At 45.8% G+C, this 17,096-nt stretch overlaps 1 protein-coding gene across 1 annotated transcript in view; it reads right to left on the bottom strand.

Moving 5' to 3' along the window:
• Nucleotides 1–963: 963 nt before the first annotated feature.
• The window catches only part of DNAJC25 (DnaJ heat shock protein family (Hsp40) member C25), a 47,586-nt gene continuing 31,453 nt past the window's right edge, over nucleotides 964–17,096 (bottom strand). Inside the window, exons 3-4 of the mRNA XM_086962064.1 lie at nucleotides 4,295–4,765; nucleotides 964–1,249 (exon numbers count right to left, since the gene is read on the bottom strand). Of these exons, the coding sequence (XP_086818190.1) occupies nucleotides 1,127–1,249; nucleotides 4,295–4,765 (594 nt within the window). The 3' untranslated portion in view covers nucleotides 964–1,126. The remainder of the gene's footprint in view (nucleotides 1,250–4,294; nucleotides 4,766–17,096) is intronic.

Raw genomic sequence — 17,096 nt, forward strand, 5'->3', positions numbered from 1 at the left:
CCTTAGCGGGACAACTGTGGTCCGCAACCCCCGTACCACCGCCAACCCTAGGACATCAGGCATTGTGAATTTGTCAGATATGAAAATGCTGGAACCTCATGGAGCAACAATCCTAAATATAAAAGAGTAGGTACTTGATGTTGTGCTTTTTAAAATGCTGTATTGTATACATTTATTAGAAGACCTTCTCGCATATACGCTATTTGAACATTGGCTATCTGAAGGAAAATAGGTTACAAAGTATGCGTAATAAAGTGTATAACATACAAATAATTCATTAATAGGTTTCAAAAATTCAGAAATGTAATCAATGAACTGCATGCTCTATTATTAGATGCATGCATGAAAAATAGCAACAGACTGTTTTAATAAACGTTTTTAAAAAATGAAAAAGGGGTGAGTATGTGAGGTCAGAGAAGGGGTTTTGGCTTGATTTATATAGTTAAAGCGTATTTCCGGCTGACAAAAACAGCGCAAAACGATTATGCATGTATTTATATATGTAGAAATATTAAAAGAGTGCAAACCTAACTACAAAGCAACAGAGTGTTGTACATGAGTGTGGAACAGAAGTGGTGCCAGTCTCTTCAATCATAGCCAAAAATCTGGGGAGGAGAGTTGCATAATGCAGGACGATGACGAGTATTAAGTGCAACCTTCAGATAAGGCCATACTTCTTCAATAAAAAAAGAAATTTCCTTAGAAAGAAGAAATTTTAAAGTTTTTGGCAACAAAACCAACAATAAATTGAACTGCCAAACCAAACTAATGGACCGAATATACTTCAATGGGTTTACATAATTCTGCAATACAAACATGAACATTCATGATCAGGTTTTTGCGTTGCTTATTTTTAAATAAAATCATTCACGAGCAAATCCACACTGAGCGGAAAATGTTCAAATCCATGAAGATGAAAAACAGATCAATGCAATCTTATGAGAAAATAAAAAGAGACCTTAATTTGCCTTGAACCTAAGACTTTATTTCCATTCGGAGCCGTTGGATCGCTTAACTTCATTCATTCAGCTCGTTGCACAAGGCAGAGTAGATAAAAATTGATAATTTAATTATGAAAATATTTTCTGCAATACACTGAAATAGCAGCATAGAGGTACAGTGTCCATTAATCATCTATAAATGTTAATCTCCCAGGGCCTTCATTCTTCATCCACCTCCGGTATCTTTTCCATCGTGGGTCCGAGGCCATCTTCTTCTTTAGTTCTTCCTCCTGCTCCCGTTTATAAACCTGATGGGAAAATATAATTCCCGATTTAAAATACTGTACAAGTTTCAACCCATTTAGAACCATGAGTATGCGCTCTCCTCCAAACGCCACATATTCTCGTCACCTTTCACCCTCCCCCCTCTAAACTTCCTTCCACTTATTATCCATCCTGTGACTGAGGGAAGCCACCCAGTCCATCATAATCCTTATCCCTTTAGGGTGGCGAGAGGAAGACTGAAGGTGCACGGTAAATCTTGCCTTTTCATTTATTGTAACCTCTTATGAATCCATTCCCTGTATCGCCTTTTCCCTCGGCTCTCCATCTTCCAAAACCCAGAACTTTCTACGTCGTGCTATTTATTAATGTTTTTAATTAATTATGCCGTCTCAGCCCAGCCCACGCATAGGTGCTCGCAAACATTTACCCAGGGGCCGCAAAGTAAGGCCTGTGATGTGCCCATCTTAGGTACATCCCCTCTGCATGGGACGACTCTTGGTGGCCGGAAGCCCTTGGAAAAGCACCCATCCCGACAGACCACGCACGGAACCTAGGCGTTATCCTGGATTCTTCACTTTCAATGAACAGACAAGTCAGCGCCGTATCCTCATCCTGCTTCAACATTCTTCGCATGCTCAAAAAAACATTTCGCTGGATCCCCACCGAAACCAGAAAAACAGTCACCCATGCTCTGGTCACGAGCCGACTGGACTACGGAAACACCCTCTACGCAGGTACTACCGCTAAACTCCAGAAGAAACTCCAACGAATCCAAAACGCCTCAGCCAGGATCATATTAGACATCCCGCGTAACGAACACATCTCTGGTCACCTGAAAGACCTCCACTGGCTACCCGTCAATAAGAGGATCACTTTCCGACTGCTAACCCACGCACACAAATCACTCTACGACATCGGACCAGAATGCCTCAACTCACGACTGTCCTTCTACACCCCCTCCCGCTAACTACGTTCTTCCAGCCAAGCCCTCGCCACTGTACCTCGCATCAACAAGACAACCATGGGAGGCAGATCCTTCTCATACCTGGCTGCTAAAACATGGAACTCACTCCCCACTTACCTTCGCCTTACCCAGAACCACCCAGCATTCAGAAAGCACCTTAAAACGTGGATATTTGACAAGTAATCCTCTTCCCCTCCCTAAGCGCCTTGAGACCCTCTGGGTATGTAGTGCGCTATATAAATTCTTTGACTTGACTTGACTTGACATGGTGGGAGTGGGGCTTAGTGAGAGAGGTTAGTCTGGAGAGATTCAAGTGTAAAAAGCTCCTCGATGCTAATGGCAAGCCACAATATGCCTATTGACAGGCAGCACATGCGCAAGTCTGGTAAGCTCAACCTAAAGAGGCATAGGGCAATCAACCAAACCTGCCTGTCAACTGAACACCTTTTAAGTTATTGGATTGAACTATCTGAATGTTGTGACATACGCTAGAGGGCTACTGTCAACATGAGTAGATGTTCACAGGACGTGCGCCTACCACTACTGCTAGACCTGTTTGAGCTATATGGCTAAGCTGCCGCCAAAATTAGAGGTAATAAGTAACAAGTGTGACTCAATTAAAAGGTGCTGTCAACGCAGAACACAGTTCTTCGTCCCACTGGCTAATACACAAGGGGTGAATAATTTGTGTATCATCTACTTCTATAGCCAGTCTTCAGTACGCACATTCACAAAGATCACAATATTTTATAAATATCTTCAACACATTTGGTAAGGCAGAAACAGGTAGAGAACCTTGAGGACTGGATCTCTCTATAAATAACCCCATGTGCAAGTCCCAAAAAGGAGCTAAACCTGTACATTAAACGTTACATTACTGAATACTTTAACCTATGTAAATACTTCACTAAGCAGCATAAAACTGCCACCTAAATCTGCCAATCTCCTTGGAACTGCATTCCTATCTGGGCTATATGCAGCTGATGACATTTAAGGGAATACAAAAGGCTGGAGGTGCATACCTCCTTAAAGCTAAGGGAGTTTAAAAATAATGCAGAAAGCCAAACTTCTTAATTAAAGAAAAAACTTTACTTCAACTTCTCTTCTCACTATATACATTACAGTATAAGCAAGAGGGTAAACTAAATTAATACTACTTTTCCTCTTAAAATCGCAGCGTGAAATCTGGATAACGAGCACTCGATGCTATAAAAGATGTGTGGGAAGACCAGCGTGAACTCGGCCTAGGAGGGTACAACAGACTGAAGTTATGCCACCTTCACAATATTATAGTTCTAATGAAGATAGACGAACAGTGCTGGATTCCCTCAAATGGTGACATCTGTTCACAATGATATTCAAATGATACTATGTCCTGTCTTTTGCAAGAAAAGGGTCTATTAGGTGAAATTAGAGGCAGTGAGAGTTAATGGTATAATTTGAGAACCATTTCAAATTCCAAAAGCTGCAATGCCTAGGATGGCCCACAGCGGTTTAATTCCCTAGCTATGGTTTTTCCAGAGATACAAAGGCATCCATAAGTGCATGTTGGAGGAAAGGGAGTCTTGATATGTACAAAACTTTTCATAAGTTTCCTTCCCTACAGTAATGGAGGAGGCCTGTAAATTAATTAGCAAAAATGCGTACAAAATTAATTATCGTTAGGAGGCTCAAACCCATTGCCAACAAGCTTCCAGTAAGAGTTTCAAATTTCATATTTTAAGTGACCCAGATAAGAGTCTATGGTGAACATTTTAGCTTTAAATTGATTCAAACTCGTCTATGCAGCCCACTATGGTTAGGGTGAACGCTAGACTTTTGAACACAACACTTCCTGGTCACTCAATTTTCAGGCCCCTTATGTTGCAGAGTATAGACACACCTCAAAAACACAGAAGAGCTGTCTAAAAGCCTACTTTTGGGGCAATCGCACCACACTCTTCTTGTTCCACTTATCACAATTTATTTTATTCAAAAATGTGTGTGATTGTAGGGATAAGATGACAAAGTGCTGTAAAACCTCTAACCTTTGGAAAACGTACACTGTTCAGTTAAAATTGCCATTTTGAAATCCACTAATGCTCATCACATCAGATTTGCTCACCTCATAGTTTTCTTTTTTCCACAGTTCTCGTTCCAGGAAAATCGTTTTTTGATGGTCTTCGACTGTGTCAAACTGAGACTGGGACATCTTCATATATCTGCGTATAATGTACAGTCTTTCTTCCTCGCCATATTCTTGTCCTTTGATGTTAAATGTGTAAATCCACCAGCAGTACCACACTATATATTTGCACAGGTACACAGGGCATAAGACAATTTGGAAGAGAAGAATATCATATATCTGAGGCTTCTGATAACCTCCTTTAATATCTATTTTAGTCTTTATAATGTCCCGTATTATCTCTTCTTCCTCTGCTTTTATTTCTTCTTTGGACCGTCTGTTTTTGCCCTTCTCTTTAGCCCGGTTAAAAAGGCCTTGTTGCTTGGCAATTTCCGCTGCTTGAATTCGATACTTTGGCACCGTAGAAAGGTAATTTATGGCTTCATTGTAGCTGGCCCACCAGCTGTAAAACTAGAACATCAAAGGTAAAAAGAACGTATATCATCTTACATAAAGAGAGCAAATAGAATAGCACAAAAGACAAAAACTGTTCCTGACCCAAATACAAACAACCTCCATAAATGACCACAAAAGGCTAAGCCTATAGGCAGGATATGTACATGCACAGCTTCCACGAAAGCCAGTGTAAATATGCATTATTTGAATATATAGCAGATTCTACTTAACATACAAAACAAGCACACAGTCGTCACCCATTCCATCGTGGACTCGCCAATTACAGACATAATCTAAGAGAAAAATAAAAACCGAAGTGACTCTAAACCACTATGGCACAATCACCGACCATTTGTAGGTGTTCCAATCTTTAGTACATTGTTACTCAGCAGGCATATTTTCCAAGCAGAGCCTTGCCACAGGTCACAAGTAGCCATTGGTCAGATGCGAATCACTAAATTAAATAGATTACCTCATTACTGTCAATTTATCCAAGACAAAAAGGTAGTTAACCAGATAAATGGGAAATACACATTTCATAGCTCATTATGCAGGCCTTTGGTGGACACATACCCACTCCTTAGGTGGTGTGGCCATGACAATGAGAAGGCAAATAGGAGATTGATGGTGAGAAGGCGTAGATCTGTAAACATACACATTTTCACCTTTGTGATGGCAGCCACATTTCCATTTTAAAAAATTTGGAATTTGGCATATGCTTTAACTGCAACACTACAGCAGCGGAGCCTACCAGTGTTGAAAATGCAGAAATGCTTTCCTTTTGCAAAGTGTTCATAAACACATACATTAATAATTTGCAACCGGTTAATACTATTTTAAAGGGAAGCACTAACAAAGGTCAGGTGAGATGTAAATAACTGATTTTTTCTCAAAGATTAAAGGCATGATGGAAAGGGAATTGGTCAGCTTGATTGGTCTTTTTAAATAAATGGGATTGAGTACTTCTGTCAACGCGGTGCTAGAGGATAAGTTAGAAGCTGTAAAAAACGTACTTTTGTGTAGTGTTTTATTGAGTTAGAGGTTAAAAACAAAACTATAGGCATGTTTGTAAAATGCTCAAAGGAGTAAAGAGGTTTTTGAGGATCAGTCCCATTTCATGCTTTGTAATGAGGAAAGGTTTTTTGAGAACAGTGGCTTCCAGCACTTTAAGAATTGGGCTTGATTTGCTAATGGTGGGTAGTCAAAGCATGCATTAATTTCTTTCTAAACAGCTCCCATGATTTCTACTAACAAAGTTCATGGAGCAGACAATGTCAAATCTTGAATTTAATTTGGATAGTAGATTTTCAGAAGGGAGTCTGTGTTAAACAGTGAATGCCACATGGGAGATTTAGAATTGATATTCCAAGGATAAACTTAATGAGCTATAAAAATGACATTTCCAACTAAACACTCTTGATATTTTGAATTTCACGTTGATTATACAAGTTACAGCCTTGCAGAAACAGGCTTTACTTCTGGCTGGCTATTTTGATATTCTTGCTCTCAAGGCTGCGGTCTTATCACCGGTCAGCCTTACTTTAAATCACCTATAACCAATGTATCACCGGTATAAGATGGCCCACAGCTAACTGTAAGTCTCATAAGCAGTAGGAAAGATGCAAGACTGCCTTCTTTTCACCTCTTTTCTACACTGCCCAAAGTTACCTCCATGGGTGATAGATGTAATAGTTCAAATTACAATGCCCTATCAATGCATAGTTCTCGGTTCTGCATTTATACATACAATATCGTGGTGTACATTTATTTTCTTGCAAATGTTATCTTTTCCATGGAAACTCAAATTAATTGCATTTGTAACCATTGCACAATAGGAAGATGCTAATAGGTTATTTAAGTTTTGGCCTAAAAATAATTTTAATTTCTGAAAAGCAAACGTCAAATTACTCACTACTGTGGAGTGCAATGTTGCATTACTCCATTCTTCCTTTAATGTAAAGGCCTGTCTTAAAAATATTTAAACCTCAATAGAATAAGCTCCACAGGCTTTATATTTCATACCAATGAGCCCTAATTCAAGGCAAACTGAATGTACATGTAGGTTTCTTCTAGACCATAAATGAGTTAAAAATTTTAGTCCAAAAAATTCACAAAGAAAGAAACTTGGAAAGGGGACACATTCAAAGCCGCATAAAACGGCAGATGGAATTTTCGGAATTCTTAACGATCATCAAATGATTGAACAGTTTTTTTCACATTAGTTTATGAACAGAAGGAAGGCCTACTATTTGAGAAAAGGCTGTTACCAGTCAATTGTACAGTATGTGGTGAGAGTTTAAACCTTTGGGAAATTATGACACCAATATATTTATAATGCTACAGCATAACCTTATTTTTCTCTATATTTGTTTTAAAACGAGGCACAGAATAGGTGTTGAGAATCGAGGCCAGCTGCATCTTGAATCCAACTCTGAGTTCGGGAGGACATCAAAACTCCCTCCACCCACTGAGAGGTTAGTGGAAGAGGTACACTTAAAACGCACTGAACAGACTGCTACTGCTACAGTCCTGACAAATGACACAGGAAACAATGTTACTAGCGTTCCCCTCTCTGTTGTTCCGCTAGGAAATTTGGAATTTTTGCTCAGGTCCCTATTATTGCCAATTAGCGAGAGCATCAAAAAGGTTGAGATCAGACTCACCATCCTGGAGGCTACACTAAACAGTATGAAAACCTCGGCTGGCCTCCAGGGCAGATCTCCAGAGACTATTCCCACTTCCACGGCTCCCCAGAAGCCCCCCAATAGGGCAGCGAGTTTAGCCCCCCCACAGGTCGCTACTGTTGCTGCCCCTCCACAACCCCCTAGGACTAACTCTGTACCAGCCAATCCACCTAATCCCAACAGGTCATCTTCCCCTGTAGACCCAGCTCCTCCTATACAACCCAGTGAGAGCACTGCTCCCCCACCTTTAATGAAGCCTCCCCCTAGGCCACGCAGGCCCAATCTACCCCCAGAGGCAAATGATTATACGGTAGTCATGGCTGGTGTTCCCCCACTTGAAGCTGGCGAAGTTGAGAACTTTTGCTCATTGAAAAGTAAGGTAATCAAGTGGTTGAATGTGAACAGACCCCTCCCGGTACATCTCAATAATGAAATCATAATGGTGAGAAGGGTGCCCTGGGTGGGTAAAACATACAAATCTATAATAGGGGATTGCATATTGGTGAGTTTCAGAGATGCTGGGACTGTTACTCATATATGTCAAGGGAAGAATAGATCACTGGAATCAACAATTCAAACCCTCCATGTGTCTTTCTTTTTCCCCCCTATCCCAATGCACCCTAATCAAACTTACGACAACTGGACGAGGGTCGTTCGGAGGGGAAGACATCACGAATTTAACACTCGGCCACTATTTCGCCGCCCGGAGCTACCCTTTCACAGCTTTAACCGATTTAGTTGCCTGAACGGACTTGAAGGGGTTGATTGACACATGGGAAGATTTTCCAACTCAATGGGTACTGTTTCTCTAGGAGATGGAAAAAAAGGGGTCTTAACACGGGAGTTGGAGCAGCAAAGCCCCCAGGTACAGCAAACCTCATCCAGCAGGGTCGGGAGGTCCGCGCCAGATGTGTCCATGGTTACAGTTATTGAAAGCACAGGGGGAAGAAACGGGCTGGAAACGGGACGGGTAGAGACTGTGGCGCAAACGGAGCTCCAAGGGGGAATAGAGCAGGTCTATGAGGCACTGAGAATTATTTCCTGGAATATAGCAGGTTTGGCAGCCAAATTTAACAACAAAGAGTGGTGTGATTACATTAGTAAATTCCATGTAATCAGCCTACAGGAGACATGGGCCCTTGATAACAACTTCCACATGCAGGGGTATAAATGTTTTTTTGTACCGGCGCAAAAATCCAGATCAGGGAGAGCCATGGGAGGACTATCCATTTATGTAGATCTAGACCTCCCGGGCAGTTGGTCTACCCCAGATTGGAACTCCCATGTTATACAAGCAGCACGGTTTACCGGGAAGGGGCTAAGACTCACTGTTTTCAACATTTACAACAATGGGGCTGGGGGAGACCACACCTCATTTGTAGGAGAGTTGGAAGACAGATTGGGCCAGGAAATTACAGCTCAGAAAAAGGGGCAGTCACACGCTCTGCTGGTCATGGGAGACTTTAATTGCCACCTATGCTCGGCACTGGTTCCAATAAATACAGAATGGTCTCAATGTCCTGTAGAGAATTGGCCGCATTTCTCCCACACGCCGGAAGGGTTAGCTTTTAGTAAGCTCCGGCTTAATTACGACCTAGTGCACACTATCAATATGATGGGTACGCAGAAGGATGGCACCCTCCCACCCACATTCAAGGGCAGAGGATGCTCATCTATTATTGATTATATCCTGGTTTCAAGATCCCTATTAAGAAGAATCATTAGTGTAGGGATTGAATGGAGCAGTTTTAGCGCCCACAACCCCCTCGTTTTGGAGCTGATGTATCGGGTGGGCTCAAAAAGTAGAGACCAACGCACAATCACGGAGAAGGTAACAGATCAAGGCAGAAGATTAAGGTGGTCCAAAATAAACGGGGAAACTTTTTATAAGTCCCTGGTGGACGCTGGCAAATCCGCTATTAATGACTGCTTAGACATAGACGTCCAAGGACCGAGGTTACTTGAAGCATTCGGCCAGATTGCTGACCTAATAGATGGCCTATTAAAAACCAGCGCGGCCACAAGGAACCATCGTAATCCACGATGGTTCGATAGAGATTGCTCAAAGGCTTTGAGGGAGCTTAAAAGCTGCCTTAAAACCAAACCAAGGGACTCCCAACAAATTAAGGTGTGTAGGGAGAAATATAAGAGAGAGATCAAGAGGAGGAAACTTGCTCTACAGGGAGAAGCGTGGGCATACCTAAGAGAAGCAGGGGAAAAAAAGGACATGTCCGGGTTCTGGAGAATTATTAACAAACCTACTTTCCAGGAAAATAACACCCCTGAGATAGGGTCCAACATCCTCCCAGAACAGTGGGTCACTCATTACAGGGGCCTGTATAATTATGAGCCCGGTACTTCCGTAGAGCCACCTGAGATTTCACTTCAGGCCTCAACGGTAGTATTTACCATTAAGGAGATCACTGCTGGAATAGAGGGTTTGACCAAAAATAAAGCCCCCGGCCCTGACGGAATTCCCCCTGATTTGTTCCTGAGCTGTGTAGAACTTTGAGCTCCCATAATGACCAGGGTCATAAATACCGCCATCAATTGTGGCCTGCCACCGTCTTGGTCTAAGGCCATAATTGTGCCGATTTTCAAGAAGGGCAACAGGGATGACCCTAAGTGTTATCGTCCTATCTCCCTGATTGATGTATCTGCCAAACTCCTGGGTAGGGCGATCCTTAATAGATTGTCCGAGTGGACCGAAGAAAATAACATCTTCTCGGACACCCAATACGGATTTAGGACGGGGAGGTCCACTAGTGATCAATGCCTGAACCTTTACATGCTGACAGCCAAATACACCATGGCCAGCGATGAATCCACCTATATGGGATTCATGGATTTGGCAGCGGCATTCGATCACGTTAATAGGGAGAAACTTTGGGCATGATGTCTCGCATGGGGATAGAGGGTGGCCTAATTAACATCCTAAGGGAACTTCACAGTGACACTACGGCCAGGGTTCGATTCAACAGGGAGGGGTGTGGAAATTAGCAATATTAATGTACATAAGCGGCGTTCATTTGCCTTCTCCCATCCCCCTCCCTGTAGGCACCATGAATACCGTGAAACGTTGACCGCACCATCCCCGCTAGTAAAAGTCAGTGCCCATATATACATGACAGCCATTTTAGGCACCATGGCCTTTTTGCCCGCTCATTGGAATCCCCGGCTTCCCTCCTGCGCGTATTTGAACACCCCCCCCCCCACTCTCACATGCACAGACCATAAAACTCTCTCCCTCTGCGCGACCCTGCTCTGAAAAGTAACCCTCCTGCTTGACCCACGCACCCCCCCCATTTTCCTCTTGAAGAAGCATCCTTCGCCTCAGCTGACATAACCCCCCCCCCCCTAGCTGTACCTGACTGCGCCCGCTCTCTCATATACGGGTCATAAGATCTCTCTCTCTGTGCGACTCTGTCCCTGGGAATCACACCCCGTGCCTGACCATCACCTCCCTTCTTCCTATGAATACCCCTCCCTTGATGACCCCTCCACTGAGCCCGATTGTCCGCACGGACCACTGGTCATCCCCTTCGCCTGAGGATACAGTTCATTGCCCACCACTGTATGCACTCGTCCCTCTTCAAAAGAGCTACTATTGATCATGACCTCCCCACCCCTCCGAGAATCGATCAGGCGCACACATTCCAAAGAAATCAGCGGAACACTCAGCTGAGCAATAAGCCCCCTCCCATTGTATGGTGTGAGGACCTGTACTGTAGCCACGTGTTGGATTGCGCCAGAACGGGGAGGGGTCGGGGATGGCTTTTCCTTGCTTCACAATGTCACTATTGTAATAAGGAATATATGTGATGTATAGAAGGCGATGCCTCAGAGAACTTGTTAGAGCACCTCCCGATGACACCTTGTTTCGTGTCTGAAATGACAGGCTCTCCTCATGAGAAATAAACTCTGTTCTTGTATTCCTGCTTCCAGCGCCCGTCTCTTTATTTGGTAACTATTCAGGATGGGAACTAAGAGGTGTCTTGCGCCAGCAGCCTGGGCATCGATTGTAAACTGGGCTGACTTTTCCACAATTGACGTCCCAACGCGGGGCCCATCAGCGACATAAGGTCCAGTAAGAGAGGTCCAGACGATGGGGTGAACGTCGAGACGATTGGAGTATACCTGCCTTGAGAGGGCCCTCGCCCGGCTGCCGATTGAATGAACTTCACCGATTCTGAGCGGACCTCTCTCGGGTGACCTACTGTCCTGACTGGGATCCCACAGGAATGCTGCGGTAAATAATGAAGTAAGAGAACGATCGGGCGCTGGAAGGAGGGAGGCGAAGAACTGCCCATGCGGTCCGGGTAAGGTCGTGTAAATGCGACAAATTGCGAAATGATTGTTTGATTTGGATAATACTAGTATTACTCTTTTGTTGATTTGTCTGGAGATTCGCTGTCTGCAAACAGAGAAATAACAGGCTCTCTCTTTGCAGGTAGCGAAGGATAGGTAACGCAGACTTTTGTCCCCGTTGTAATCCGTCGTGCCTATCTTCCTCCCCCACTGTTTTCCCGAACTGTTGTTCGCGGATTGTTGTCTGGAGATTCTCTGTCTGCAAACAGGGAAGAACAAGGTCTCTCTTTGCAGGTAGAGAAAAAGTAGGTAACGCAAACTTTTAACCCGCCGTACCTACTTATTCTCCCCACTGATTGATTGATTGACCGTACATTAAGTGTTCGGTATTGGTTCTTTTGAGGTATTCACCGCCTGCAAACAACGGAGAATAGAAATATTCTGTCTAGTCTTTGCCCGCCGTGATAAGATAGGCATGACGGATTACAACGGGGACAAAAGTCTGCACTACCTATCTTCTCCCCACTGATTGGTAGCCTGTTTAGCCCGGACCGCTTAGTAGAGATGAACCATCCGGCTCCACTGGAGGACACCCCTAATAAGGACATGTTCATTAAGCATGGACTAGTCGCTATAGCTTATAATTAGTTATGGCATAAATATACAAAGAAGGACCCCGAAAGTCAGTGGCCACTGATAGGTTCCTTTGATGATAATAAAATAGAAACCTTAGAAGCAGCGCTCCAGAAAAATAAGACTACGCCCACCATGCTCGATAGTGTTGGCAGGTGGCGCAAAGAAGTGGAACAACGAAAGAAAAGAGAAGAAACAAAAATAGGGAAGGAGTTACGAAAGGCAGCCCACCTAGCCGCTAAACAACTAGAAGAAGAAATAAAGAAAAGAAGGAAAAAGAAGTCGAGAGAAATCAGTAGGCCACTGATGAGCTTCCGACTTCGCTAAAAATAAGAAACGTTATAAATAACCCACAATAAGAAACATAACAAGCATTAGAAATGCAATAGGTCTCGCAGCATTAGAGTTAGTGCTTTTAGAATTGTTTATGGGTTTTTTTGTAAATCTTTAGCATTTTTGTTCCCTGTAGCCAATGCTAAAGAATTAAAAAAAAAAGCCATAAACATTTCTAAAAGCTCTAACTCAAATGCTCCGAGACCTATTGCACTGTGTGAGGGTGAGGGGTTGAGGGTGAGTGAGGGTGAGTGAGGGTGAGTGAGGGTGAGTGAGGGTGAGTGAGGGTGAGTGAGGGTGAGTGAGGGTGAGTGAGGGTGAGTGAGGGTGAGTGAGGGTGGGTGAGGGTGGGTGAGGGTGAGTGAGGGTGAGTGAGGGTGAGTGAGGGTGAGTGAGGGTGAGTGAGGGCGAGTGAGTGAGGGTGAGGGCGAGGGTGAGTGAGGGTGAGGGCGAGGGTGAGTGAGGGTGAGGGTGAGGGTGAGTGAGGGTGAGTGAGTGAGAGTGAGGGTGAGTGAGAGTGAGTGAGAGTGAGAGTGAGGGTGGGTGAGAGTGAGGGTGGGTGAGAGTGAGGGTGGGTGAGAGTGAGGGTGGGTGAGTGAGAGTGAGTGAGTGAGAGTGAGTGAGAGTGAGTGAGAGTGAGAGTGAGTGAGAGTGAGTGAGAGTGAGTGAGAGTGAGGGTGAGTGAGGGTGAGTGAGGGTGAGTGAGGGTGAGTGAGGGTGAGTGAGGGTGAGTGAGAGTGAGTGAGAGTGAGGGTGAGTGAGGGTGAGTGAGGGTGAGTGAGGGTGAGGGTGGGTGAGGGTGGGTGAGGGTGGGTGAGGGTGGGTGAGGGTGAGTGAGGGGTTGAGGGTGCGGTCAGGTAGACCCAATGCTGCTTGGTTTAATAATTACTAGTCATGTACTGATTAATTAGTCAAATTCATGCTGCCCCTCGATCACCCTTTTATACTCCTGCCTCAACAGACCTACGGGAGCTCTGACACTAATTAAGCATTTTGTTGGTCTAATAGTTTGTAGCGAAAATGGAAAAGAGAGGTTGAATACGTGAACATGATGATCACACCCAACGACTTTGTAGCTCCTAGTCCCTGCCACTGTGGTCGGTGCAAAAAATATAGGTCAGCCTTGTCAAACCAGGTTTTGAAGCCTCCAAGTATGCACAAATGGAGATGTTTTGAGGTAGCCTGAACAACAGAGTCCTGGAATGGGTCAGAAAATACCAGGCCTTATTAACACAACTCGGCAAAGGAAGCACAAACCTGAAGTGGCAACACTAACAGGAAGGGACAGGTATACAAGAACAACCTTCCACTGCTGCAATGAAACAAAGAAAAGGGTACAGGGGCAGAGGTGGGAGCGGGGATGATGCGCCCTTGTGAGACTGCAGTACTGAGAGAATGGGTCTCAAGCGGGGGGTCTTGTGGGGGATGACGGTGTGAGCAAAAGGATGTTGAACAACCCACGATCTGACTCAACATCGTTACAGTTGGTTGATAAACGCAGCCTTTCAGTGGGCTTCAGTCTGGGTCGTGGGCATGACGAATGTTGCTTTATTGAAGGGGCCAAGATTTGCAGATCCTGCTGAACCAGATAAACGGCTCTGTCAGGGACCAACCCTACAAAAAAACAGCATTTAAAACAAGGCGGGAGAAAGAGCGCCGGGGCAGTGCCAGGAGATCGCACGAGCTGATGAGCGCGCACTAAGCAGAGAGGCACTAAGCAGAGAGCCACTTAGCAGAGGGCGCACTTAGCAGAGTCAAAAAAAATCAATAGCCGAAGGTGACACGCTGCTCTGATACAAGCCCAAAAAGTATTTGCAAACAAAAAGGAAGAAATGCGCAAGCAGAAACAAGTGAACCACTTGAACACTGAGGAAAATGAATGGAGTGGGGGACCACAAACAAAATAGCTTTCAAACCCAGGTGTACAAAGAAAACACCACTGAGGCGGGGGACTTGAAAACTCAAAGACACAAAACATAACCTTCCGCCTGTTAGCTCTCTGAAAGGTTCCAGGTGAGGTCCTCGCCAACACGTTCTCCGACAAGATCCGGAGAGAGTAAAAAATGGCTGTCACTTCCCCTCGACGGGACTAAACAGCTAAAAAAGAAGCCGGAGGGAAGAGAGGGGAGGGGGGAGGAGAAATGCGACACGGCGGGAAGGGGAGGGGGCGGAACGGGGGCGGAGAGGGGCGAGTAAAATAAACAAAAAAAAAAAGAAGCCGGAGGGAAGAGAGGGGAGGGGGGAGGAGAAATGCGACACGGCGGGAAGGGGAGGGGGCGGAACGGGGGCGGAGAGGGGAGAGAGAGTAGGCAAGGCGACACGGCGGGAGGGGGCGGAGCGGGTAAACAGACGGACATGCACGCGCCCGTGACTTTTAAGGTCAATGCGCATGCGCATAAGCTTAATGCGCATGCGCATTGACCTTAAAAGTCACGGGCACTGCAAGGAATCGCCACGATTCCTTGCAGTGTTGCCAAAGAGTGGATAACTCGCAATACTCTCGCCTTGCTCGATGCGCATGCGCATCGACAGGCGAGACCTAAAAATGGCGAGGGAAGCCAAGCTTGACTCCAAGGCAGACACGAGGTAGTTAGGCTTCACCGCCCCTCACTGCTCCAACCATGTCTATCCCACCGCCCGCCATGCCCAATAACTGTAAAATGAAATAGATACAAATCAGCAGATACCTACCCCCATTCCGGAAGCTCCCGAGGTGCAACAGGCCCGCGGCTACGCCCATCCGGAAGGCGAGGCCTTGACGCGTGCAGAGCAGGGCCCGGCTGACTGCCATCGGAGGGGGAGGCCGTGGGGCGGATGGCCCGAAAATGTACCGGTCTCCCTTCTTCTGCCGCCCCGCAGGCCACGGGGGGGGATGTCTTGCCTCAGCCTCCGACCCCCCCCCCCCCCCTCTATTGCCTGATCCGGCCATCATCAAATACCGGAGCCAAGGCGAAGGGGTCCCTTGTCGGCAGCACTTCTTTCGGCAATTATGGCTTGGACAACACTGGAGGGTTGCAGGACAGCGCCCTTCTGCGACAACACTGGAGGGTTGTTGGTTACGGCAGCACCTCCAATGATGGCTGCGACGATGGAGGGGGGGGGGATGTCTTGCCTCTGCCTCCGACCCCCCCCCCTCTCTATCGCCTGCTCCGGCCGTCAGAAAAACGAAACCAGAGCGGAGGTCGGTAGCAATGCTGCGGCAATACTGGAGAGTTGCAGATAGCCTCGCCCGGTCTGGCCGCTACGAAAAGTCCAGAGAAAACGGTGCCCTACAGGCCGCACGGGGGGGGGGGGGATGTCTTGCTGCCTCCGACCCCCCCCCTCTCTTCATTGCCTGGTACGGCCATTCCAAAGTGCTGGAGCCGAGAAGCGGCGTGGGGTCGCTGGAAGGGGGAGGCGGCACGAACGAGCCTCCCCCACCCCCCCAGGTGGGGGCTTCCAGCGACACCCCAACGCTTCGATCAACAGGGTCCCAATCGAAAAGCGGTCCTTGGCCCAGGACCGGTGCACGTCCTGTGTTTTTCTCTCCTCAACCTTGAAGATTCTATGAAAGCCGGGGGGCCCCGACCCTTCCACACGGGGGCCCCCGCCCCCGTTGGGAACCGCGACATCGGCGCACTCCTGCCGTCGCCAACCTCAGTTTTGAAATGACTAAGACCCTGCAAGACCGCCAGCTTGAACAGTTCCGGTGGGATACCAATATGACCCGGTAGGAAAATTGTTGCCTCTCTCCCCACTTTTTGACTGATGGTTCACATTGCCAGTCTCTTCTGTTGCCCTTTTCGAAAACAAACTTGAACTGCCGAAAGAGGTTCTGGTCCAACCACGAGATGGTGGAGACATTTCGACTATACTTGGGCCTGCCTGACCTCGCCCAAAATGGCGCCGGTACAAATGAAACTTTCAGCTACTTTCTGTACCCTGATTGCTCAAGCCTTGACGTTCTGAGATGTGTAAGAAGTTTTTGGACAATGAAAGTAGATAAGATGGAGATTGACAATGTGTTCAGAAAAGAAAGTGATATAAGATGGATATTGATTATGTGTTGGGACAATGAACTGGTATAGGGTGGGTACCAATTATGTGTTAAAGCAATGAATTGATATGAGATAGGTACTAATTGAGCATTCGGACAATGAATTGATATTAAGTTTTAACGCACCATGGTTATTGAAAGTTTGACTTTGACATTTATGATGCTTACTCCCAATGAATTCCGATACGATGTTATTGCACTTGCCGCACTTTATATTATGAAATGAATGGCCACTGACTCCGTTCCCCTCACGCCCGGCTCCAGTCTGCTCTATGGCCGGCCCACTGGGTTGTAGGCTCGTGTTTGTGCGCCAACATTTTTTATTAAAGGTTTTTGAAAAAGTACAACTGTA

Source organism: Lissotriton vulgaris, chromosome 3_1 (assembly GCF_964263255.1).
Source record: "Lissotriton vulgaris chromosome 3_1, aLisVul1.2, whole genome shotgun sequence".
Lineage (NCBI taxonomy): Eukaryota > Metazoa > Chordata > Amphibia > Caudata > Salamandridae > Lissotriton > Lissotriton vulgaris.